General features: G+C 36.5%; 1 protein-coding gene across 5 annotated transcripts; it reads left to right on the top strand.

The window, feature by feature from the left end:
• Positions 1-1,498: 1,498 nt before the first annotated feature.
• On the top strand, positions 1,499-23,830 carry LOC128217338 (mucolipin-1-like). Of its 5 annotated transcripts, XM_052924426.1 has the most exons (16): positions 6,721-6,841; positions 7,694-7,865; positions 9,010-9,028; positions 9,676-9,866; positions 10,611-10,707; positions 10,981-11,075; positions 11,319-11,451; positions 11,592-11,715; positions 13,654-13,744; positions 14,945-15,047; positions 16,694-16,806; positions 17,184-17,360; positions 18,264-18,377; positions 22,086-22,208; positions 22,447-22,662; positions 23,117-23,830. In XM_052924426.1, the coding sequence occupies exons 2-16, from the start codon at positions 7,713-7,715 to the stop codon at positions 23,456-23,458; spliced, it is 2,091 nt and encodes a 696-aa protein (XP_052780386.1). In that variant the 5' UTR covers positions 6,721-6,841; positions 7,694-7,712; the 3' UTR covers positions 23,459-23,830. The 5 variants fall into 5 exon arrangements, with proteins under 5 accessions (XP_052780389.1, XP_052780386.1, XP_052780388.1 ...); XM_052924429.1 differs by lacking the exons at positions 6,721-6,841; positions 9,010-9,028 and adding an exon at positions 1,499-1,632 and having other exon boundaries at positions 7,727-7,865; XM_052924428.1 differs by lacking the exon at positions 9,010-9,028.
• The last annotated feature ends 1,577 nt before the right edge of the window (positions 23,831-25,407 follow it).

Raw genomic sequence — 25,407 nt, 5'->3', positions numbered from 1 at the left:
TAAACATGCCATTTATATCTTATATGTTGACTCTAGGGCAGTTAATACAATACTCATTCAAGATTCATGTAGACACGATATTTATAAGTGTACGGAAACGGTTTTATTCGCCTAGGTTGCAAAACAGGAAGAATAGTTTTATTTAAGAATTGATAAAGTAAGCGAACACAAGTGAGTAGATAAAGTAGGCTTACATGTTCATGGCAATTTGAAAGAAGTCATTAAATGATTAAAAGTTTTGATTCAAATTATTATATTAATACTTTTCCTACAAATACGCGTAAAAACGAGAATAACTTACAATGCATCACCATTGTGCATGTATATATGCGTGGGTGTTGTCATGTGTGGAAGATGATGCGAAACATTGTTCGAAGTATAGATACTACCGAAGCAAGGCCAGATTGGGTTAGTTACTTGCTGTAAGGGCTCTCGCATGAAAATGAAATTGATTTAACATATTAAATGCCATTGTTCGGTTTTGTTTTTATTTTACATTTCTCATTTTGTTGAATATGATAACAGGGAAGGATGATGCTTAATCATCAAACCTGAATAATAAATGCTGATATCAGTAAAATGTATTTGATTTGTAATTTCAATGCAGATGTTTCACTGACACTTAAAAAGATTAAACTTTACCATCGATTACTATCGTATGAAAAAACTAAAAATATATTTATCCTTGCATCGTAAAATATATTTGTTTTAATTTTTTGCTTACTTTATTATCTCAAATTATACTTTTGATTAAGAATTTCAAAAGATGTTATTAACTTAAGATAAAAGTGATTAGTATTAAGACTGGCATACTAAATCGTTTCATTTTACTACATTTTCTATTCTGTTAGAATAGCAACAAGGTACGCAAAGAGATGCTCAGGTTTTTGCCTTTTTGAAAGATAAGTTCATCGTTGTTGTCACACTTTATAATTGATTTCTATTAGTTGAGCAGGCCGTATCAAGTCAGATTTCAGAAATGTAGAATAAACATAACTTTCCAGTGAATATAACTTCTTACTGCCGTGAATGATCACACATACAATTGTTGTTGACATGTTTACAATTGTTTTATGTTTTGGACTTAAGATTGTTTTGTTAATAATAGTTAATGTTGATTTATGAGTGATTGCCAGTGCGATTTATAATTTTGATTCGTTAATCTTTAGATTTCTCTAATTAATCTGTGATGAAAATACAGTTTACTTGTTTAAATACAATCGTAACAACTCGGCCATCTCCGGCAAGCTTCGAGATAGACCACGTAAATAGTAGTAAGGATATACGAAAGTGCGATGCGGCTGCCGGCGATTAACACCGTTTTTAATCCGCGTAAAGAAGGCCAATTGTAACAACAAGGAAATGGATTGTGTTAAATTAAATGTGCTTGTTTAAGAGAAAATATTTATTGTAACCTTAAAGAATGTTCGTTTTATGAATATTTAGATGTTTCCTTATAGTTGAAGCACTCTATTTCCTCTAGAAAAACCGTGAGCACACAGAAAATGTACTTGACACTCTTTGAAATGATCATATGGTTCATGGCATGTATGAATCATTACATCGGATTAAATGCATGCATGGACTAAATCTCAACATTTTCTCAACAGTTATAGGAATACCCTATGAAATGTAAGTTTTAAGTCATACTTTGCCGTGTTGTTTTTCACACCATGCCTTGCCATTAAAACAACATTACTATTCTGTAAAATCATTGATTGCATTGTGCAGAGTTTTGTGGGTTGTGGTAGGATGGGTGTGAGCTTGGCACCCAGTCAGCTTTACCAGCTGAAATCTATGCATGCCTTTACTTCAGCATTATTGGGTTTGGGCTGCAGATTTTTTTTTTTGTGTAAACAGTTCTGTGGGATAGGGGTGGGGCGGTAACTATCCATGCAGTAAGCTCAATTGTTAGAGTACCAGTACAACGTTCATGTGGATATGCACCAGACAATTGTAACCACGCCCCCCCCCCCCAGGTCTGGGGAATAGTGGGGACTTTGACTTTTAGTACAGCCAACCCCGGCTAAAATCCCCACCCTGCGCGGACGATCCAATGGCAAAATCCCTGCCAAATGCCCCCACACCCCAGGGACTCTAGGTAAGGTCAATTCCCCTCCATATTTTAAGCGAAGATAAAGCCACCGCATTCACCCAGCACTGCAGGGCCACCTGATAGGTAAAACACGGCCCATTTCCCCGGGTTAACCCCAGTATTCCCCTAAACCTGGGGGGGGGGGTACAATTGACTGGTGCACTAAGTTGACAGTACTTGTCTTAAAATTGTATTTGTTCAAGGCAGATCATGCTTCACTTTACCTCCTAGGCTGTGGATAAAACCCACTCATTAGAAGTTTCCTTACACATTATCTTTGTCTTAATCTATAATTATTAGTCTCAATATCATTGAGTAAATTGTCATTTTTTATTAAAAACAACAACACCAAAAGAGTAACTGATAAGATACTCAACCAATTTACTCAAACAAAAAAGGACAGTCATTCAGAATAACTTTTATTACATCATTTGAGAAAATAAACTCATACAATCAACGAAATAAACATGCATCTGTAAAATCACAAGTCATGTTATGTGTTCATTTAATTTAACTTAATAAAGAAAATAAATATTGGTTGCAGTAAGCAATGTGCATCACTTCTAATAAACATTCCAACAGACTGAAAAATAAATCAACACAAATGGAAAAACTGTTTGCAAGTCAGCTAGTATCTTATTTTATGCCTTATCAGATTGCTATATGCAAGCTGGAAGCTTACAAAATCACTCTTAAGTCTGTTGCCTAAGTAGAAACAAGTATGGACATCCTTTTCCTGAGGTCAAGAGAAAGTATCTTGGAGGTCTTGAACTCACAACCTTGAATTTGAGGCTGATCCTCTAGACCACTTTCACCTTTTCACATTATAAAGAGCCCAGTTTTCAATATGGCATTTGCAAGGATGTGCCCTATTAACAGATTTTCTGAAGTTTTAAAAATTGAACTGAACAAAATAGTTCTCCTTTATTTGGTCTGCCGATGCTATCTGTTTCTGTTTTTGTAGTTATCTTCCCTCCATAATAAAGGAAAACCACTTTAAGCGTAGATAAATCCTTTACCATATTACCCTTTTAAAATATATGTTCGGATTTATTTAATAATCACGGACCAACAGATGACTTTTATCTTTAACTTCACATCAGTATGTGTAAGTCATCAAATATTTGAGATGACAAGATTTTCCACTGAACGCTTCGTTTCCATCTTGCACTCATTTTTCCAAGGTAGGCGTTGCAGTTGTGTTAGATAATTTCCATGCATTGCAGGTCAATCCTCATACAATGGCATTTTTGCTTACATTCGGATTCCAGTGCCTGAAATAGAAAACAGAAAATACAACAGTAATAGGAATTATATTTTCAGATCAATTATTTTAAAAGTCTGTACAGCAACAGAAAAGTATTCACAAAACATTAAGTGCAACACCAATTTAAAGCTGCATCCTCACAGTTTTACTGTTCTGACACCTTTTTTATTTTTGTCTTTAAACGAGCCAATTGGCAATTATTGTGCAAATGTATGGAAACCAGTGATATTAGATTGCTGACATAATATCAGATCACTGTCTTTCATAATTATACAAGTTTGAAAATTTGGTAAAATATGCTTCAACTAGTCATATAAGGTCACACATAATAGAATAGATTTCAATTGTTTGGAAAATATTTGTTTGCTATTCCTTTAAGCCATATAATTTATTATATGTGTAAATTTAATTTAATTACTCCTTTGGGGTTTTGAAGAATGACCAAGAAGAACTGTCAATCTGTGAGAGAGCAGCTTTTAGCTCTGGACTACTAGTAAATTAAAAAATATGAAATGAAATTGTTATCATGTTTAAATTCATCTACTATGTTGATATTTTAATACTGTCAATCCTTGTTGGTTAATTGTACAAACATGCAGGAACTTTTTGGCTTAAACCAATAGGATTCTTGACTGTTAAATTATTGTCTGAATTTCGAAAATAGCACAACCATTACCTCATCTGTGTTTTTTCATTAGAACAAGCCGGGAATCAGAGTCAGCTGCACCCCTGGTACCATACTCTTATCTGAAATTGACAATAAGATTAAAATTTAAATGTCTGCACTTCATTGGCACAGTAAAAATGTCAGCATTTTTCAATGTTTCTGCATCATCACCACTGGTGGATATCATAGAATTTAGTCTTGAAAGAAATGTGTGCTGGTTTATGCGTTCAAACTCATTTGGTTAAACCAATAGAATGAAGATCTAATTTATTTAGAGAACTATATTAGTGAACAGTGCCGAGGCATTCAATTGTGCCATTACATTAAGTTGTTCGATACCAACACTCACGGACATATAAACCATACATCCTTGGTTAAAAGAATGTTAATTTTAATTATAAAAAATTAAAGTTAATGATATAAAATGTATGAGATAAATACACTGAGAAAGAAAGTCTAACCTATTATCGATCTAAGTCAGATTCAGACTTATTTGTTATTAAAAAAAAATCAAATAGAGTATTTGTTTTCTTAATTTTTGCCACTGATCACTGGAGCTTCAAAATTGTTATTTACTATATTAGAATATGTCAAATGAAAGAAGACTTTACCCCACCCACTAAGAATTAATGACATTTCCAATTAGTTTCTCATTAGGGCTCTTTTAAAACTATTTTTTATATTTTATTAAAATACAATAAGTATAAAAATAACACTTACACACAAATAAGTGGTAAAAGTTCGCTCGTCATTCTGTCTTTGGGCTAACATATCTCTTGGTTGTTTGAACATCTTCTTGGTCGGCCATGATGGACTATTTTCTTACGACCCGTATTATATCCGAGGCCATATCTTGATACTAGCCGAGGAGTTCCGATTGGTTTAAATAATGAAATTTATAATATTGACTTTATTTATTCTTTAAGTTATATTTGACGGAACAAGGTACTCAGGGCGATGGCAAATATAATACGAAGTTTAGAGGTATCGATGTTGTGGTGGTGTGATTGAAACTTCTGGTAATTGGCGTCATTTAGAGTAATACATTGATTTAAATTATTTTTTTTTTGTTCACAGTTACATTTTACAAGTTAAAGCGGTTTAACTTTCGATCACAAAAGGCGTGATAAAATGTCTATAATCAAAGACATTAAAACAAAATGCAAAGTAGATCACAATGAAAAAGTATGTTTGTTTGTTTTTTTTCAAATCATATATAATGTACCTTGTTGGTGTCCACATCGGCCTCGTTTTGAACACGTGAATTAAACAAAGTAACTGTTTCTACAATTTGGAAATGACAATACTCTTTAAGATTTCAATAGGTCCGACAGGTGTTTATCTTGTTTCAAAATTTAGTTGTTAAGTGAATTAGCCTGTTCACTTTTCTCTAAATATTATGAGAACACAATGAAATGACTTTTGGCTGGTTCGATTGTTATGATGGGTGTAGCTCAACACGTCCCATTAATTAAGTTTGTAGCATCTTTGAATAGTGGCATCTTGCTGGTCTATATCTCTCCTCCTTAGGATCTGCTTATCAGAGCATTTTTATGTGCTGACAGTTTCGTCGCTTTAAAAAAAATGTTCGCACCGGCATGTCAATCTGACGGTCTCCGTTAGAAAAGGAAGAACACGTAAAATACTTCATAATAATATTGCACACTCATGTAAATCCCTCATGTATAAGAACCTTGCATATTCATATAACAGTATTTACGTATCTGGAGATACCAAAAATTTTGATATAAAAAGGTCAATTCTTGTGTAATGCACTATAAACATGTTAAAAATACGAAGTTGAAAATGTAACAGGCAAAATAATGTTTTATAATACAGTCGACGAAATCGTTCAAATGCTTTTAAAATTAAGATTTTTCACTTAAACACCGTTCAACGAAAAACTTTTGGTCAGCATATTCATTTAAAAAAAATAACTATGCCTTTCAACAGTAAGAGTGTACAAACATATTCAGGGTAAGCCTACATTATCCACTACTTTTTGTTCGCCAACATTATCAACTCTGGAATGGTTATGTGTTTCTACTTATGTTACTAGCTATGCGAGTGTTATCGTTTTGTACACTTTTTAAAACCAAGTCGTCATGTACCTTGTATTTGTATTGTGCAAACTGCCATAGAGTCGAGAAATTCATCGGTGATAAATTTACCACATAAATCATAAATTTTCTGCAAAGTAATGTAGCAAACTACGGTAAATAGGTCTCACAGAAGTATACCTTCATGTCAAGTAAAGTAGGACCTAGAATATGGGCGTTAATATTTGACACAATATACTAATTAAACATAAAAAAACAAACATTAAAACTAACCGGCACTGGACGACTCTGCAGAAACATGTTTTTCTACTTTATCAAAATAATGCTCACGTGGTTGGCAGGCGTGATGCTTTAGATCGAACTGTTTATGGAAAGTAATGAAGCAAACAACGGAGATAACAGCAATAACATGTACATCTAAATGTCGAGAAAAATGTGCGCTAGAACATGGGCATTAAAATTTAACACAATATACTGATTTAACATTAAAAAAACATGAAAGCTTATCGGCACTGCTCGACTTTGCAGAAAATTGGTTTTCTATTTAATCACGACATTTATCATGTTATTGCACAATAGTTGTTGCAAAACTAAACCTGCGCCTTATTTCACTGTATCAGTAGTATTTACTTCCTGTTCATGTAATCCATTGCTGCACGTATACAAGTTTTTAACATTTGCGCTCGAGTAGATTCGGAGAGTGTTTTAGATATTTTTTTCTGGATATCTGCTGTATGTACCTCATATTTTAAGTAAGTGATTGTGCTTGTATAAAAATATGACGAGGCATTGAAATGTTATATGCAAAAAATAAGATTTGTATGAATTAATTTCATTATGGTTCAATTTTAGATTTTAAACATACGACGTTAACGCGCCTAATTTTAAAGATTCGAGAAAATACATTTATGTATTGTTTCTAAGTATGTAAGACTTCAAACTGCTCGGTAACACCTAAACAACATTAATAAATTTAAATAAAAACACTATATTCATAGAAAATATGTAAGTTTTTTTTATTTAACTGACTACAACCTGCCATATTTAAATATCACTGAGTATTTAAACGATTGAATAAAAAATGCGAACTTTATTAGGACAGTCCGGGAACTTTACGCCTTACCCTCGTATTGAAACCACCCGAATATACACCAATGCTTAGACACTTGTAAAACAATTTGGCTGTGTTTGAACGAAATAAGTTTATTTATTTTTATAATTATTTTCTATCAATTAGGGTCAGCGTTTCACAAAACAACCAACAGCGATTTTATCTAAAAATAGTCAACCAAACTAATTGATTTCTTGTCGAATATAAAAAAAACGAAAGCTTAATCGCTATCGCCATATTTTGGTAAACATAATTATTGTTGTCCATTGTTCTGTTTTTTCCTGATTGACTTAAATGAGCACGCAACAAAACATATGTACAAATATACGTCCAGCGTTGCAGTTTGCGGACTCTTTATATTATTCGACTGAAACAAAGGTTGTCAAATATAGAAAAGCGTTAACCATCTTAATTTTCCTTTTATTAAGTTATGATCAAACTTAAAAGGTAAACATTCGCACTTTCTAAATGGTTAGAAGATTATGCTTTTAAGATTGACGTGCAGTTATGGAATGTCTCTGAGCAGGTCTTGGCACATAACAATTGATGAACAGAAAGGAGGGAATGCAGGTCTGACCATAAACCTGTGCATTTCACGAACACAACTATGGCAGAAAACCCAGCTTTCCAACAGCGACCCAGCCCCGTTGACATTGTCATACAAGGTAGAACTTACTCTTTGTCATAACTCGCATTCTGTTGTTGTTGTTTGACCCCAATTTCTCATCACTAATGATCGCCTTCTTCAATGGTAAACATGTATTATTAAGAATAAACCTTTTATGTTACTTGACCAAGAATTGTTGCTCTATACAGCTGCGCAGGCATATATACTTTCGAAACATGTATAACCAAAAGAAAATTGTTGTTTTTCGGACAATTATGTCGCACGGATTACCTTAAGCGATTAGAAACTCTAGTTTAACAAAGGCTGTTACAATTTACTACCAAACCAAGTGAAACAATATGTTTTATCCCTGATATTTATAGGATTCTGGGGAAATACCAACTAATTCATGTGCTACACAGTTTACTGGTGCTCGCAGAACTCCCTCGTCAAGACTCGTGGAGGTCAATTGTGAATAAATCCATTCATATTCACGTTGTCAGAAAGTACAAAGACACGAACCAAAATGAAGAATATTTAAGATTATCAAAAACTATTCACTGTAAATACGAACCTTCTATTTTATGGCATTTTAGTAATCTTTATAAAGATCAGTAAGATTTTGCTCACGGAAATTTAAGACCGCATGCAAAAAATGGGATTTCGTATCTGATCAAATTACTTTACACAGTATAATATTCTGCATAAATTATGCCACACAAAAAGGTGGACTTAAGGCACCAGTCAATTGTTACCACGGCCCCCCAGGTCCGGGGATATACCGGGGATAGCCGGGGAAATGGGCCGTGTTTTTACCTTCCAGTTGGCCCCGCAGTGCCGCGTGAATGCGGTGGGGGGTTTTTCGCGCCAAAAATATCGGGGAATAATCCTTACATAGAGTCCCATAGAGGCGGGGGTATTTGGCTGGGATTTCACCAGCTGTCAAACAACCAATTACACAACAGCAAAGTTACGCCTATTTGAAAATTGTAATCTTCAAAAAAGATTTTTGAGCAAATATCAACATTTGCTGATGAGTTCCAGCTTTTGGTATCTTAGTTTTAACACTCCTAATGATTTGCCACTATTTAGTTCGTCATACTCAAAAAGTGGACTTTAAATAATCGTACCAATCTGCGATTTTCCACTAAACACCTTTGATATGTTTTCATCCGATAATACTTGTATCACATTTATTTTAGAAACAGGAGCTTAATTTGTGTATGTGAAATTTCATTTGGAAATGTTCAGTATTTCTCTAGTTATTTCTCCAGTCTATTCCAGCAACTGCCCAGGAACTGTTTGCTTAGCGCTATGCTCCTCCCATGTATCTACCTCATTAGCATATAGTGAGTCATTGATTAAGTTTGCAATTGCGTTGGTATTTCCCAAATATTTCTTTTTACTAAAGCATCGTGAGGACCTCGAGAATTTATCAGACTTTATACGAGACTATATCATAGTAACGTACTTACTTTTTTCGCTCTAATTATTTAAGTGGCACTGAGGCTTTAAATACTTATGATTTACCAGTCGTGCTTTTTTGTCAAAACGGAGCAATTTCATCTGGATTGTTTTTTGAATGAATTATCTTCCGTGACTGCCATTTACTTATTAGTCTGCATAGAAAAGGCAACCCTCTTCTGATTTACAACCCTGGAATGTTAAAGTGCCCAACGTCAAACGTATATACTTATTTTCTTTAACTATTTTATTGACAAACTTTTTGAAACGAACACTATAAATCACTAATCAATATCTTCTCACTACAGGTTGCAGTACATTACCTCACAATAATACACTCTCGATAAATTAAAATATTCCCAAAGTCAGACAGGGCTGTGTTTAATGTTTTCCCTATATTGCAGACGAGAATGGGGGTGTAGTGAAACCTGAAGAGGGCAGCGAGTACACGAAGCAGACCAAAAAACTCCGACGGGTATTAAAGTGGTATTTCTATGCCGCCCTCAAGTTCAAGAACAAAACGTGCTTCATTCACGTCGTCTATCTCGCAATATTCTTCACACAAGTGGTCAAGGTTGCCCTCATCACCACGCAGGTAGGCTCTCTCTCTCTCTCTCTCTCTATATATATATATATATATATATATATTAAGTTTATTGTGTTCTCTTAAGTTGTTTTCTGTATCATTTTGAGTACCTTACATTAGTATCTTATTTGAAACCACGAAAGCTGTTTATTTGACACATATTATAGAAACTGATACGACCTCGCCACGCGGAAGTTAAAACATTAACCCTAATGTATCGCCACTTGAATGATCGGATTTCTACCAAAGATACTACATGCTTTTGTCATGTCCAGGAGATATGTCACGTTTTGTCGCTTTTCTCAAAACAACAACTTTGAATGATCTGAATAATTGAGATAAGCACGATGAGCAGTTATTTCAGCACTTACACTTCACTTGAAGATTCACAGAGGCTGATGACTTCCTCTTTTTAAATATAACTTCTATTAGTTATTAGTTCGTAATTATGAACACATTTCCTATCTGTTTTTTTTTCTGAGGTTTCTGCTTTGTTCTTCCATGTTTGTAAAAAAATCATATGCGCGTCCTAAACGTTTTCTCAAGTGTAAACAAAAGGGCGACTGTTTCATGGAATCATTGCATGGACTCAATACTTTGAATCTAAATTATTATTACTTTTAAAATCTCATACTTCATTGTTTTAAAATCAAGCCGTATAAGCGATAGGGTTTAAGCTAAATACCATATATCTAAGATGAAAGCACACGCATGAAACAAAACTGTTATCATCATGTATTCGCCTTTGAACAGATGTTCAGTTTCGGCCATGACAGAGGCAACTTCAGCTCCACGGTGAACAGAGGTCACCTTGCCTTGAGGCACCTACTTCTGAAAGGCTGGGACGCAAGTACGCTGAGTAGTTTAAAGATATACATATTCAGTTCCAGTAATTCCTTCTAACTTGATGCCAATTGTCTTTCACTGAATTAAATGTCAATAAGTAATAGTAAGTAGGGTTCAATTTTAGACCATTGGACTTTGAGAATAAGGATATGAAAGGCAGTGCGATGATCTATAAATAGTAAATCTATGGAATTAATTAATTAGAAGTAATAGTGCTGGCGTTAAGATTATACTTAATAGCATACACATTTGTGAGAAAGCTTTGGTCTTCGTGCAGGTTGGGAGACGTTACCATACCCTCCGGCCCAAGGGGATTTTGCCCTCTATATTGTAGAGGACCTGACGGAGGCCATAGACTTTGCTGTCGAAAGGGTAGGTTGTCATAGAACATGTGGCCATTTCCTTTATTTGTACTCAAATGTTAACGCTGATTTCCTAACTTTAACTGATACATAAATCTTGTTCAAAATCGACAATTTCCGATGCTAGTTCTAAAAAGCGGTGTAGACCACATTTATTTGTGGTTACTCGACCACCATCAGTCACAGTGTAATTATAACGGTTAAATCGCTCAGAAATACGACACAAATGCTGAATGTTTTGATAATTTTACAGTACTTTAACGCGGAGAAGGATGCAATCGGGTTCTATGTCCGACTGCCGATGGACGACATGGTGGCTCAGATTAAGTACTTCGATTTCCCGGGGTTCTCAGACGACAAGGTCAAGTCGGGCATCGACATTCACAGTAATATATGCCTGTGTTACGTCTGTAATTGTGTTATAGCAACACCATTGACTCATTTATATTTTAAAATGGTTATATTGTCAGTGACATCTCTGTAAGTTAACTGTTAAACCTAATGCAAACAACATATTACATTTCAGCGAAAACATTTCCGATAAAGCACGGCTTAAGTGAAACCATTGACCCCAAGACCAAGGAAGTCTCGTATAATTATAGCATCTCGCGAGAGTTCGAGTTCCTGAAACTCACTCAACCAATTAAGAAGTAAGAACATTCTTATGAATACAACCACCATTCTTTTTTATTATCTTAAGCAAGCTTTCGAAATTATAATCCCGGATTACGAAAAAAGTTTTTACGGAAACAAATTAAAAACGACAACACTATCTTATAAGGATTAACCTTTGAAGCTACATTTTCTGCAAGTTGTATTCATTGTCATTTCTGTCCTGTTTGAGATAACCCTTTATCATTGAGATAACCCTTTATCATTGAGATAACCCTTTATCATTGAGATAACCCTTTATCATTTGAGATAACCCTTTATCATTGAGATAACCCTTTATCATTGAGATAACCCTTTATCATTGAGATAACCCTTTATCATTTGAGATAACCCTTTATCATTTGAGATAACCCTTTATCATTGAGATAACCCTTTATCATTTGAGATAACCCTTTATCATTTGAGATAACCCTTTATCATTGAGATAACCCTTTATCATTTGCTTCCCGATGGTTTATAGCGATATATCAATGAAATAACATATTTTTCACTGTTTCAAATTTGGTGCTTACTCGGTAAATATATAGCGATCTTACCCTGAAACAAACAATTATACTCTATCTACTCTATCTGCTTACTTCATCTGGTAATGACAAACAATTATACTCTATCTGCTTACTTCATCTGGTAATGACAAACAATTATACTCTATCTGCTTACTTCATCTGGTAATGACAAACAACTATACTCTATCTGCTTACTTCATCTGGTAATGACAAACAACTATACTCTATCTGCTTACTTCATCTGGTAATGACAAACAACTATACTCTATCTGCTTACTTCATCTGGTAATGACAAACAACTATACTCTATCTGCTTACTTCATCTGGTAATGACAAACATCTATACTCTATCTACTTACTTCATCTGGTAATGACAAACAACTATACTCTATCTGCTTACTTCATCTGGTAATGACAAACAACTATACTCTATCTACTTACTTCATCTGGTAATGACAAACAACTATACTCTATCTGCTTACTTCATCTGGTAATGACAAACAACTATACTCTATCTACTTACTTCATCTGGTAATGACAAACAACTATACTCTATCTGCTTACTTCATCTGGTAATGACAAACAACTATACTCTATCTGCTTACTTCATCTGGTAATGACAAACAACTATACTCTATCTGCTTACTTCATCTGGTAATGACAAACAACTATACTCTATCTGCTTACTTCATCTGGTAATGACAAACAACTATACTCTATCTGCTTACTTCATCTGGTAATGACAAACAACTATACTCTATCTGCTTACTTCATCTGGTAATGACAAACAACTACACTCTATCTGCTTACTTCATCTGGTAATGACAAACAACTACACTCTATCTGCTTACTTCATCTGGTAATGACAAACAACTACACTCTATCTACTTACTTCATCTGGTAATGACAAACAACTACACTCTATCTACTTACTTCATCTGGTAATGACAAACAACTATACTCTATCTACTTACTTCATCTGGTAATGACAAACAACTACACTCTATCTGCTTACTTCATCTGGTAATGACAAACAACTACACTCTATCTGCTTACTTCATCTGGTAATGACAAACAACTATACTCTATCTACTTACTTCATCTGGTAATGACAAACAACTATACTCTATCTACTTACTTCATCTGGTAATGACAAACAACTACACTCTATCTGCTTACTTCATCTGGTAATGACAAACAACTACACTCTATCTGCTTACTTCATCTGGTAATAACAAACAACTACACTCTATCTACTTCCTTCATCTGGTAATGACAAACAACTACACTCTATCTACTTACTTCATCTGGTAATGACAAACAACTATACTCTATCTACTTACTTCATCTGGTAATGATTGTATAGTTGTGTTACTGATCATGATTTCCCTGCGTCGTAACTGTTTGTAGGATGCTGTTGACGACCTTGACGTTTCAACTACACTCCGTCCGAGTCTATGAGAAAGACGCAAAAGCACGCTGTTTGCGAATTAAAGGCGATGTACGTATACAGTTTCGTAATGTCATCATACACTTTGCTAGAGGTTTGGTTGCCTTTAAGCGGTTTTGACTAGCCTAGTCTTAAAACAAATATCTAGGATTGTGTGAAGATCGCGATACCTAGTTATATACCAACGGTTGTGAAAATATTTAACATATGCATTGCTGACAGTGGGGACAGCTTTTCAACGAGTGCACGCCCAAAGATCAGGAATTCTGTTGAATACTAAGCCAGAAATCGATTTCAAATTTTAGTGGTATTTTAAAATACATTTAGTCGAATATTTTTAGTCTAACAATTTGATTCAAAATACGTTGGTTGACAAGGTGGCCCCAATTTCCCTATTTCGGACCTTATACAGGTGCCTTAAAATTTGAGCAGAGTACAGTCGAAGCCGGTTGGCTCGAACTCCCTGGGACAAGCGAAAATACCTCGAGCCAAGCGGGAATTCGAGCCAAGCGGGAATGCTTATCTTCAGTAAAACAAATCGGAAACCATTTTGCTTAACGCATATAAGTTTGTTAAACCCTTATTGGAAATAGGAACTGATAATGATACTATCGTTACAAACTTGTTATCTTCTAAAAAGTTAGTTGAAACATTATGTATTTTACAACGATTGAGAATAAAGCTATGATAGCTTATACTAAATCACTCTCGGTGGCACGATGTTGTGCGAGAGTGTGGTCTCATGGGTGGAACCGGAGTACCCGGAGAAAACCCACTTGTCCGGCCTGGTGACCACTAACCACATGCGCCAAGGCCGGGAATCGAACCCGGGTCGCCTTGGTGCGAAGCGAGTGCGCTAGCCACTGCGCTTACCGGACAACCTCTGTGCTAACCGGACAACCTCTCTCAACCAAGCTTTAAATTAACAGCATACATTTCGTCAACATTTTGAAATAAAACCGGAAGTTTTTCTGTATGAATAGGACAGGAAACAAAATCCCGTTTTATTTGAAAATGCTAACGGAATATTTGTTACGCATATTTTATATGTTTAGACTATAATGTTAGCTTAATATCTTTATCGAACTTGGTCGAAGCAAATAACTTTTTATTTAACCTTTTAGTTTCGGTTGACAATATCTTCATTCATGGTTCTTTGTCTGATCTTGAATGAAGGTCAAACTATATATAACACTATTGAAAGTTACTTATATGGCATATTTGTGAGCTTATTTCCCTGATCTTTTGAAGATATCTTTCCAAGACTTGGACAACAACGGCCAGGTGAACGTTGATTTGGAGACGCTGACGTCCCGCATCAAATGTGCCGACATGAACTTCGCGTCCTTACCCGGTTTGTATTGAGTCTAGTCAGAACTATCTCATAGCAATAAACGATATACCTTGAATAAGTGCAACTCATTTTTGCATCCCATTCACTCAATGATTACCATGGTTGTAGCATAATTATTGTCAATGTGTGAGTTTGATGCATCAGACATCCATGACTGACATATTCAACTGCCGAAAAACTTCTTCCACAAGTTTGCTTTATCTAAATATTTCATTGCACAACTGTCAACATAATTGCTATGAAGTCAACATGCTACGCAAGCAAGTGAATGGTTTTTAGGCTGTATCTCGGAAATCGCATCGGCAGATCGAAATAACATTTTTAACTTTCGGCGTATCAACCCCAGCGCAGTAGGAACTGCGGTGGTCAACGACCTAATTTACAAAAACAATTACATCGAAAATACCTAGTAAACAATCTGCTCTAATAGCTACGGACTGTGTTCTGCATATTAATTAGCTTGTTTTAAATAGCGATGTTATTAGTTTTCAATCTATGTTATGCGGATTATAGAGTTCGAATAAGCTGCGTTTTGCGTAATATAACGCTATTGAAATTGTACAAAAGCAATTATTTAAATATTGGCGAGTTACAGAACACAATATAAAAAGCAGAATCCGCAAATAGTCTCAAAATGAACGCGTACTGAATCAAATAAATATATGTATAATATACCTGTGTTTAGGCTTTGATTCGGCCGAGGACCGATTATATATACATGTACATTGTAGTTAAGAATAGAATGTGGGTCATAGCATTCGGACAGGTTTATACCCACGAAATAAACTCATGAGAAGTCGTTAAAAACCTGGAAAAAATATTGATCGTATTATGATGCAATAAAATGCTAATTAGGCGTAAAATACCATTTTGTCCACGAGTGACTTATGTTGAGGGCATATTAAGATACATGTACATCAAACATACAGGGAGTAAATAGTATGTGAGTGATTCGATTCAGATGTATTTGGTATTGTAGAAAGAAGCTTTAAACATAAACTAATTAGTATATCAAATATGCATTTTTTTGGGATACATTTGGTTTAGCTGGCATACCCTGGTACACCCTGGTAGTAAATCAAATACGCCCAAGTCAAGTAAAAAGCGTAGGTTAGATTTTGCGGAAAATTCCTTAATGCTTTATCCGTGGCGATGCATTGTTTATGAAACCGAAGCTCCAGATAAGGTTTCATATGTTATTGAGAATTACTCCATACCTTTAAAAATACAATAACTATTTGGCGTAGTCCACATTTCAAGTAATTTACACTTCTTGATATCATTGAGAATCATGCAACATTAAACTCTAAAAGTTTTCGCGAAGGAAATTATGAGCGAGCATATACTATCTTTAGTCCAAAATATTATCTTTAGATGTTTATGTTAATAATTACATGACTATACTCACAAAACGTTGCAAGCCATTCAACACAGTAAATTTTGTCACTTAAACGATCATTTAACCAATAAAGGGGTTATATTTTGAAAATAAATGATAGCATGTGGTTTTAAAATCTAATCGATTTCTTTGACAACCTCCGACAAACAACCTCCGACAAGTGTCGGTTCCTTTTCGCGATGGAATTTGATGTGCTACCCGAAGACACAATACTCTTAATGTATAAAATATCGATGTTTTATTTCAGACCTAGCCTTGGACAATACTTCTAACGCGGTGGCCGTTGCCGTAATTGCTTTCTCAGTGATATCAGTGTTGCTGACACTAGCGAGCATGATTTGCGGGATTGTTCTTTTTCTTGTAAGTATGCGTAACGTTGTTTTTCATTACATTTATGAATTTAATTTACTCGTGTAAATCATTTAACACAATTTCGTGCGTGCATTATTTTGTTTATTATTATATCACAGTGTTCAAACCAACACATACATAGTCATTTCTAAGTAAGGTATGTTAAAAGAATTGCTTAAATAGAAGTAAATTTAAGCACACACAAACAAACCCACACGCGCATGACACGCACGACACGCACGCAGGCAAACACGCACATGTGTTAGTTTACCATTAACTTTGTTTTTATAACTTATTCAATTATGAACGTTTCATAAACTGTTTGTTTGTGCTCTCCAGTTCTCCAGTCTCAACATGATAATTAAAACCTACCCGGTTAATTCTAGCGCACCAAAGGGTATATGAAGGTATATTACCAGAAGTTCTACAATCCACTAGCGAATGGTGAAAGCGACCTTCCATGGCGGGAATATACAAAGTTCTTCAAGCCTTGGGATCTTCTTGTGATCATTGGCGATGGTCTAACCTTGTTCGGAACAGTGTGGATCAGGTTTATTGGAGAGGTATGGTATTGGACGCTTTATATGTCATGTATACAGTTTTGTTAGTAGGAGTGCAATTTTATTCCCAGCCGAGAGAAATCGAAAAAATATAGAGCATTATATATTATTATATTTGATATATTTAACACAAACGTATTCATGGACGGGGGCGCGTCCCCCCCCCCCAAATCGTTATAGTTTCTTTTTTATTTCAATATAGGATAACAAAAGTAATAAAAAAACAGCTCAATATGCACCACTCCCCCCCCCCCCCCAACCAACTGCCATAATTTTTAAATAAAACCAAATAATTTTCGGTTCTGTGGACTTCATACGTCAAATCCTGGGACAGCCCTTGTAAATTACTGGTTTAAACGACGTAAGAGCCGCATGTTTCCATTATGAATATCATTTTAATGACGCACGGTTTTGTTTATGGCGTCGATTTATATTTACACTGTTTGTGACGTCACCTAAGCAGAATGAAATATGGCTGTATTGCACTGATATGTTTTGGGTGTTGATTTATGATGGGTATACGAAAAAAATCAATATATTGCCTATTATCTGTATTCGACTTAAAACTTCCCTGTATAATGATAATCAACATGTCAAGATGAAGTCTAAGTGTTTCAATTACTTTAAAAAAGGATTATTATTCATTTTAAAACGTGAATTGAACAAAGCATCAGATTCCATTTCAAGTTTCAATCAATATCCACAAAGTTAAAGAAACTCTTTAAATAAATCAATACGAGGATTATATTTGTATGATTAGACACCGTCCATTCGGGTAACATGATGCTAGCTACAGAGCATGCTCGCACATCCGTCAGAAAACTGTAAATGGCGACGTGTGGTTGAGCATAATTACCCTCACGTTGGGTTTGACTAATACTGTTATGCGTATATAAACCATTCCAGTCGATTAATTGGGTGTTGGCGACCCTGGACTCGTACACAGTGTGGCTGGGCATAGGCTGTCTCCTCGCCTGGGTCTCACTCCTCCGCTTCTTCAAGTTCCACAACAAGTTCCACGTAAGCACCGGAAAAGTATTTCATGCAATAAGATTATGATTGTTCTAAATACTCTGAAATGGTGTTTAGCGTTAACGTATTTTTCACTAAATGATGGCGTATCCGTCTTATGACACGATTGGTGTTTCACATGAAATTGTATTTCCTTCCGTTCGCCGCAGTTTTGAATGTAATATGAGCAATACTAAATAAAAAAGTCAATTCTTTAACTTGACATTGCTACTTAATGACTATTATAATCATAATATCTAATAATTGATTATACATGTCATGGGAGATAATTTGGTTTGGGTTTGCTTTAAAAATATAGCGCACACACATTGTTAATAGCTATTTGCGCCCCCTGTTTAATGATAATCTAGAAGCACCGTGTCTCTGTTTGCTGTTTGATTTCTAGCAGCGATGTGTCCCTGTTTTTTTAGCTGGTGTGCTGTGTCCCTGTTTGTTAGTTGGTGCGCTGTGTCCCTGTTTGTTAGCTGGTGCGTTGTATCCCTGTTTGTTAGTTGGTGCGTTGTATCCCTGTTTGTTAGCTGGTGCGTTGTGTCCCTGTTTGTTAGTTGGTGCGTTGTGTCCCCGTTTGCTATCTGGTAGCGTTGTGTCCCTGTTTGTTAGCTGGTGCGCTATGTCCCTGTTTTGTTAGCAGGTGCGTTGTATCCCTGTTTGTTAGCTGTGCGTTGCGTCCCTGTTTGTTAGCTGGTGCGTTGTGTCCCTGTTTGTTAGCTGGTGCGTTGTGTCCCCGTTTGATATCTGGTAGCGTTGTGTCCCTGTTTGTTAGCTGGTGCGTTGTGTCCCTGTTTGTAAGCTGGTGCGTTGTGTCCCTGTTTGTTAGCTGGTGCGTTGTGTCCCTGTTTGATATCTGGAAGCGTTGTGTCCCTGTTTGTTAGCTGGTGCGTTGTGTCCCTGTTCGTAAGCTGGTGCTTTGTGTCCTTGATTGTTAGCTGGTGCGTTGTGTCCCTGTTTGCTACTGGTGCGCTGTGTCCCTGTTTGTTAGCTGGTGCGTTGTGTCCCTGTTTGTTAGCTGGTGCGTTGTGTCCCTGTTTGCTAGCTGGTGCGTTGTGTCCCTGTTTGCTACTGGTGCGCTCTGTCCCTGTTTGTTAGCTGGTGCGTTGTGTCCCTGTTTGCTACTGGTGCGCTGTGTCCCTGTTTGTTAGCTGATGCGTTGTGTCCCTGTTTGTTAGCTGGTGCGTTGTGTCCCTGTTTGTTAGCTGGTGCGTTGTGTCCCTGTTTGATATCTGGAAGCGTTGTGTCCCTGTTTGTTAGCTGGTGCGTTGTGTCCCTGTTCGTAAGCTGGTGCTTTGTGTCCTTGATTGTTAGCTGGTGCGTTGTGTCCCTGTTTGCTACTGGTGCGCTGTGTCCCTGTTTGTTAGCTGGTGCGTTGTGTCCCTGTTTGTTAGCTGGTGCGTTGTGTCCCTGTTTGTTAGCTGGTGCGTTGTGTCCCTGTTTGATATCTGGAAGCGTTGTGTCCCTGTTTGTTAGCTGGTGCGTTGTGTCCCTGTTCGTAAGCTGGTGCTTTGTGTCCTTGATTGTTAGCTGGTGCGTTGTGTCCCTGTTTGCTACTGGTGCGCTGTGTCCCTGTTTGTTAGCTGGTGCGTTGTGTCCCTGTTTGTTAGCTGGTGCGTTGTGTCCCTGTTTGCTAGCTGGTGCGTTGTGTCCCTGTTTGCTACTGGTGCGCTCTGTCCCTGTTTGTTAGCTGGTGCGTTGTGTCCCTGTTTGCTACTGGTGCGCTGTGTCCCTGTTTGTTAGCTGGTGCGTTGTGTCCCTGTTTGTTAGCTGGTGCGTTGTGTCCCTGTTTGCTAGCTGGTGCGTTGTGTCCCTGTTTGTTAGCTGGTGCGTTGTGTCCTTGTTTGTTAGCTGGTGCGTTGTTTATTATCATGTCACATATCCCTGTGTCTCCGGTTTGCTGTTTGATAGCTTGTAGCGCCCTGTCTCCTATTTACTGTTTGCTATCGGGTAGCGGTGTTTCCCTTGTGTAATGTTTGATATCTTGTAGCGCTGTGTCTTTTATTCAATATTTGTTATCGTGTAGCGGTGTTTCTCATGTGTAATGTTTTGTATCTTATAGCGCTGTGTCTCCCATTAAATGTATGCTATCGTGTAGCGGTGTTTCTCATGTTTAATGTGTGTTATATTGTAGCGTTGTTTCTCCCATTTTATGTTAATGTGTGTTATATTGTAGCACTGTATCTCCTTTTTAATGTTTGATATCGTGTAGCGGTGTCTCTCATGTTTAATGTGTGTTATATTGTAGCGTTGTTTCTCCCATTTAATGTTTGATATCGTGTAGCGGTGTTTCTCATGTTTAATGTGTGTTATATTGTAGCGAGCGATGTATCTCCCATTAAATGTATTCTTTGGTGTAGCGGTGTTTCTGATGTTTAATGTGTGTTATATTATAGCGATCTATCTCCCATTTAATGTTTGATATCGTATAGCGGTGTTTCTGATGTTTAATGTGCATGTGTTATATTATAGCGCTGTATCTCCCATTAAATGTTTGATATCGTGTAACGGTGTTCCTCATGTTTATTGTGTGTTGTATTGTAGCGCTGTATCTCCCATTTAATGTTTGTTATCGTGTAGCTGTGTTTCTCATGTTTATTGTGTGTTGTATTGTAGCGTTGTATCTCCCATTTAACTTGTTATCGTGTAGCGGTGTTTCTCATGTTTAATGTGTGGTATATTGTAGCGCTGTATCTCCAATTAAATGTTTGATATCGTGTAGCGGTGTTTCTCATGTTTATTGTGTGTTGTATTGTAGCGCTGTATCTTCCATTAAATGTTTGTTATCGTGTAGCGGTGTTTCTCATGTTTATTGTGTGTTATATTGTAGCGCTGTATCTCCCATTTAACTTGTTATCGTGTGGCGGTGTTTCTCATGTTTAATGTGTGGTATATTGTAGCGCTGTATCTCCCATTAAATGTTTGATATCGTGTAGCGGTGTTTCTCATGTTTATTGTGTGTTGTATTCTAGCGCTGTATCTCCCATTTAATGTTTGTTATCGTGTAGCGGTGTTTTTCATGTTTATTGTGTGTTATATTGTAGCAATGTATCTCCCATTTAACTTGTTATCGTGTAGCGGTGTTTCTCATGTTTAATGTGTGTTATATTGTAGCGCTGTATCTCCCATTTAATGTTTGATATCGTGTAGCGTTGTTTCTCATGTTTAATGTGTATTATATTGTAGCGCTGTATCTCCCATTAAATGTATTCTTTTGTGTGGCGTAGTTTCTTATGTTTATTGTGTGGTATATTGTAGCGTTATTTCTCCCATTTTATGTTTGATATCGTGTAGCGGTGTTTCTCATGTTTAATGTGTGTTGTATTGTAGCGCTGTATCTCCCATTAAATGTATTCTTTCGTATGGCGTAGTTTCTTATGTTTATTGTGTGGTATATTGTAGCGTTATTTCTCCCATTTAATGTTTGATATCGTGTAGCGGTGTTTCTCATGTTTATTGTGTGTTATATTGTAGCGTTGTATCACCTTTTTATGTTTATATCGTGTAGCGGTGTTTCTCATGTTTAATGAGTCTGTGTTTTATTGTAGCTTGTATCTCCTATTTAATGTTTGTTATTGTGTAGCGGTGTTTCCCATGTTTATTGTGTTTATTACACTTTTATTTTATAACATTATGTATATATTTGGCAAAAAACAACACATCCGCAACATAAATACACAACACTATTTAAATGTTTACATCCAACAGTTGCTGTTCAGCACGCTGTACCGGGCATTCTGGGACGTGATGGCCTATCTGTTGTGTATCACTGTCCTCTTTATGGGCTTCTGGGTCTGCGGCTTCGTCGTCATGGGACCTTACCATGTGAAGGTGGTATTCGTTGAAACACTTTTTACATATTTGATATTTTTACTCTTAGTATTACCTTATTGTAAATTAAGATGTAAAACTCTACAAGGACATGTATGCTTACAGTTCTGGGTAGTCCAAATATCACTTATGTAACCAAAGAGCAGCTTAACACGTTTACTTCCTCTTGTAACACACGCATATGAATACGTCCGAAACGGTGGCAAATGTTAAAATCATTTATTTTGTATCCATACAGTTCCAAACTCCAGAAGCAGCCATGGAAACATTATTTGCCATTGTTAATGGCGATGAAATATTCGCTACCATGGCCATTCTAGAGTCGAAGAAGTCTGGGGATAGTATCATATTCTGGTTTTCGAGGTTCTATATTGGTCTGTACGTGGCCATATTCACAGTCGTTGTCATCAACCTACTGATTGCAATATTCATGAGTGCCTACGAGGAAATAACAGTAAGCATTTCACTTCTATCTCTCTAAAGGTTTAATCACAGTATGATAGTGTGAAGCTATTCCAAATTTATTTAACCAATCGAACCCCGATGGCTCGAACTCCCAGGATCCGGCAAAAATACCTCGAGCCTCGAATATTTCGAGCCAAGCGGGATTGTTTACCTTCAGTAGAAATAAATCAGTCTTTATATCTAGTTCAAGCCAACGAATGAATTCGAGCCAAGCGAGTTCGAACCAACGGGGTTCAACTTTACAGACAAATAAAACAATTGTCTATATGAACACGTATTTCCGGTTTTCCTTGGATATGGGAAGTTTATTTACAGTCACATATTATACCCTCTAGCTGTCAGTGTAACAAGGTGACTTTTTTTGCAAGTAAACTAAGCAACTATATGTATATACATGTACTTAAATAAATGTAATGTTATTTGACGCTTTGTATTTATTTCAGGAATACTACAAAACTGCCCCAGAAGAACGGGATCTCGGGCCAATGGAACAAGCTTTGAGAAAGTTCCTACGGACGAACACAGAACGAAACAGCCTGCGCTCATCGATATATGATCTCTTGAACGATGAAGGCAGTCATAGCACGGCAGAGATGCCCCTGAAAAGAGAGTTGTCCAAACTGGTGAGAATATCGGAATCGAAGAAAGACGTGGTGTTATTTAGACCCACGACTCTAAAGGCGTTCATGGAGGACGAAGAAGATGTTGGGTTAGCCATGGACTGTGGCTGCTTTAAGTGTGTGCTTGTCCTGCTCGGCAGTACGAAAGTCAATTACCGAATTTAAGAATTGAAAACGTTGGCGATTTCCCCCAAATAGATTGTTCACATAGATAATTACTTCCTTGTTATGATTCCAATTCACCACACAAGAGCTCTTTCAGTGCTGATGATGATATTTATCTTGAGGAAGATGTGAACAAAATTGTCCTTTTATGAAAAACTATATCTATGTTATGCTGCACTCTCACATGTTGAACATTTTGACATTGTTGTAGTGTTTGTCTCAGAATCAGCTGATTCTTATTTCAATGTGTTCAATACAGTCATAATTAGAAGATAACTGACAATAGAATGGATGGAAAACTGCCGATAACATCATTTTTTTAAAGCGTTAGTAACGTTTTTAGTCACTAAACATAAATCTTAATATGAAATAAACATGTACGTGAAGTTAGCGGCCTAGCGGCCTAGCGGCCTAACGGCGTGAAGTTAGCGGCCAAGCGGCCTAGCGGCCTAGCGGCGTGAAGTTAGCGGCCTGGCGGCCTAGCGGCCTAGCGGCGTGAAGTTGGCGGCCTAGCGGCCTAGCGGCCTAATTATTTTTTCTATGTCCAAGCAATTGTTAATGCGGTTTTTTTTAAAAAACAATGATAAATCAAGGTTTTTTATTCATATAGTTACATAGCGGCCTTAAATTGTTATCTATTCAGAATATCTTTCTTTATCTTTTATTCTAAAACAATTTTAAATTAACTGTTTTATGCACATAATATCACTCTGAAGCGTTTTTCAACTTTTTTTCAAAAAAGTCGATCGAGCACTTCAGCGGCCTAGCGGCCTAGCGGCGTGAAGTTAGCGGCCTGGCGGCCTAGCGGCCTAGCGGCCTAAAATGGTATCCTATTTCAAAGCATGAATACATGCATTTTCTTCTAAAACAATGACATCTTAGCTATTTTTATGCACAAATTAACACTTTGAAGCTATTAGCGATTATCAACATTTTTTTTTAAAAAGCGTCAATTAAGCAGTCAGCTATTTCAAATCATTAAACATGCCTGATCTTCTAAAACAATGATACATTTACTGTTTTTATGCACAAATTATCACTCTAAAGCGTTTTTTATTTTATTTTTTTAAAAGTTGATCGAGCACTTCAGCGGCCTAGCGGCCTAGCGGCGTGAAGTTAGCGGCCTGGCGGCCTAGCGGCCTAGCGGCCTAAAAACTTTTCCTATTTCAAACCATGTATACATGCATTTTCTTCTAAAACAATGACATATTAACTGTTTTTATGCACAAATTAACACTTTGAAGCTATTAGCGATTATCAACAGTTTTTTTTTTAAAAGTGTCGATAAAGCAGTCAGCTATTTCAAAGCATTAAACATGCCTATTCTTCTAAAACAATGATGTATTTACTGTTTTTATGCACAAATTATCACTCTGAAGCGTTTTTCAATTCTTTTCCAAAAAAGTCGATCGAGCACTTCAGCGGCCTAGCGGCCTAGCGGCCTAGCGGCGTGAAGTTAGCGGCCTGGCGGCCTAGCGGCCTAGCGGCCTAAAATGGTTTCCTATTTCAAAGCATGTTTACATGCATTTTCTTCTTAAACAATGACATATTAACTGTTTGAATGCACAAATTAACACTTTGAAGCTATTAGCGATAATCAACATATTTTTTTTCTTTCAAAAAAGTCGATTGAGCAGTCATCTATTTCAAAGCATTAAACATGGCTGATCTTCTAAAACAATGATGTATTTGCTGTTTTTATGCACAAATTATCACTCTAAAGCGTTTTGTTTTTTGTTTTGTTTTTTTTCAAAAAAATTTGATCGAACACTTCAGCGGCCTGGCGGCCTAGCGGCCTAGCGGCGTGAAGTTAGCGGCCTAGCGGCCTAGCGGCCTGGCGGCCTAAAATGCTCTCCTATTTCAAAGCATGTATACATGCATTTTCTTCTAAACAAATGATATGTTAACTGTTTTTATGCACAGACTATCACTCTGAGGCGATTATCAAC

The sequence above is a fragment of the Mya arenaria genome, chromosome 14 (assembly GCF_026914265.1).
Source record: "Mya arenaria isolate MELC-2E11 chromosome 14, ASM2691426v1".
Taxonomy (NCBI): domain Eukaryota; kingdom Metazoa; phylum Mollusca; class Bivalvia; order Myida; family Myidae; genus Mya; species Mya arenaria.
The sequence above is the reverse complement of the archived record's forward strand: the minus strand, read 5'-3'. Positions and strand labels throughout refer to the sequence as shown.

Coding starts and splice junctions, on each gene's coding strand:
- LOC128217338 (XM_052924426.1), top strand. CDS start 7,713: ATGTCTCTGAGCAGGTCTTGGCACATAACAATTGATGAACAGAAAGGA. Junction 10,708..10,980: donor TCTGAAAGGCTGGGACGCAA/GTACGCTGAGTA, acceptor GTCTTCGTGCAG/GTTGGGAGACGTTACCATAC. Junction 18,378..22,085: donor AGTTCCACAACAAGTTCCAC/GTAAGCACCGGA, acceptor TACATCCAACAG/TTGCTGTTCAGCACGCTGTA.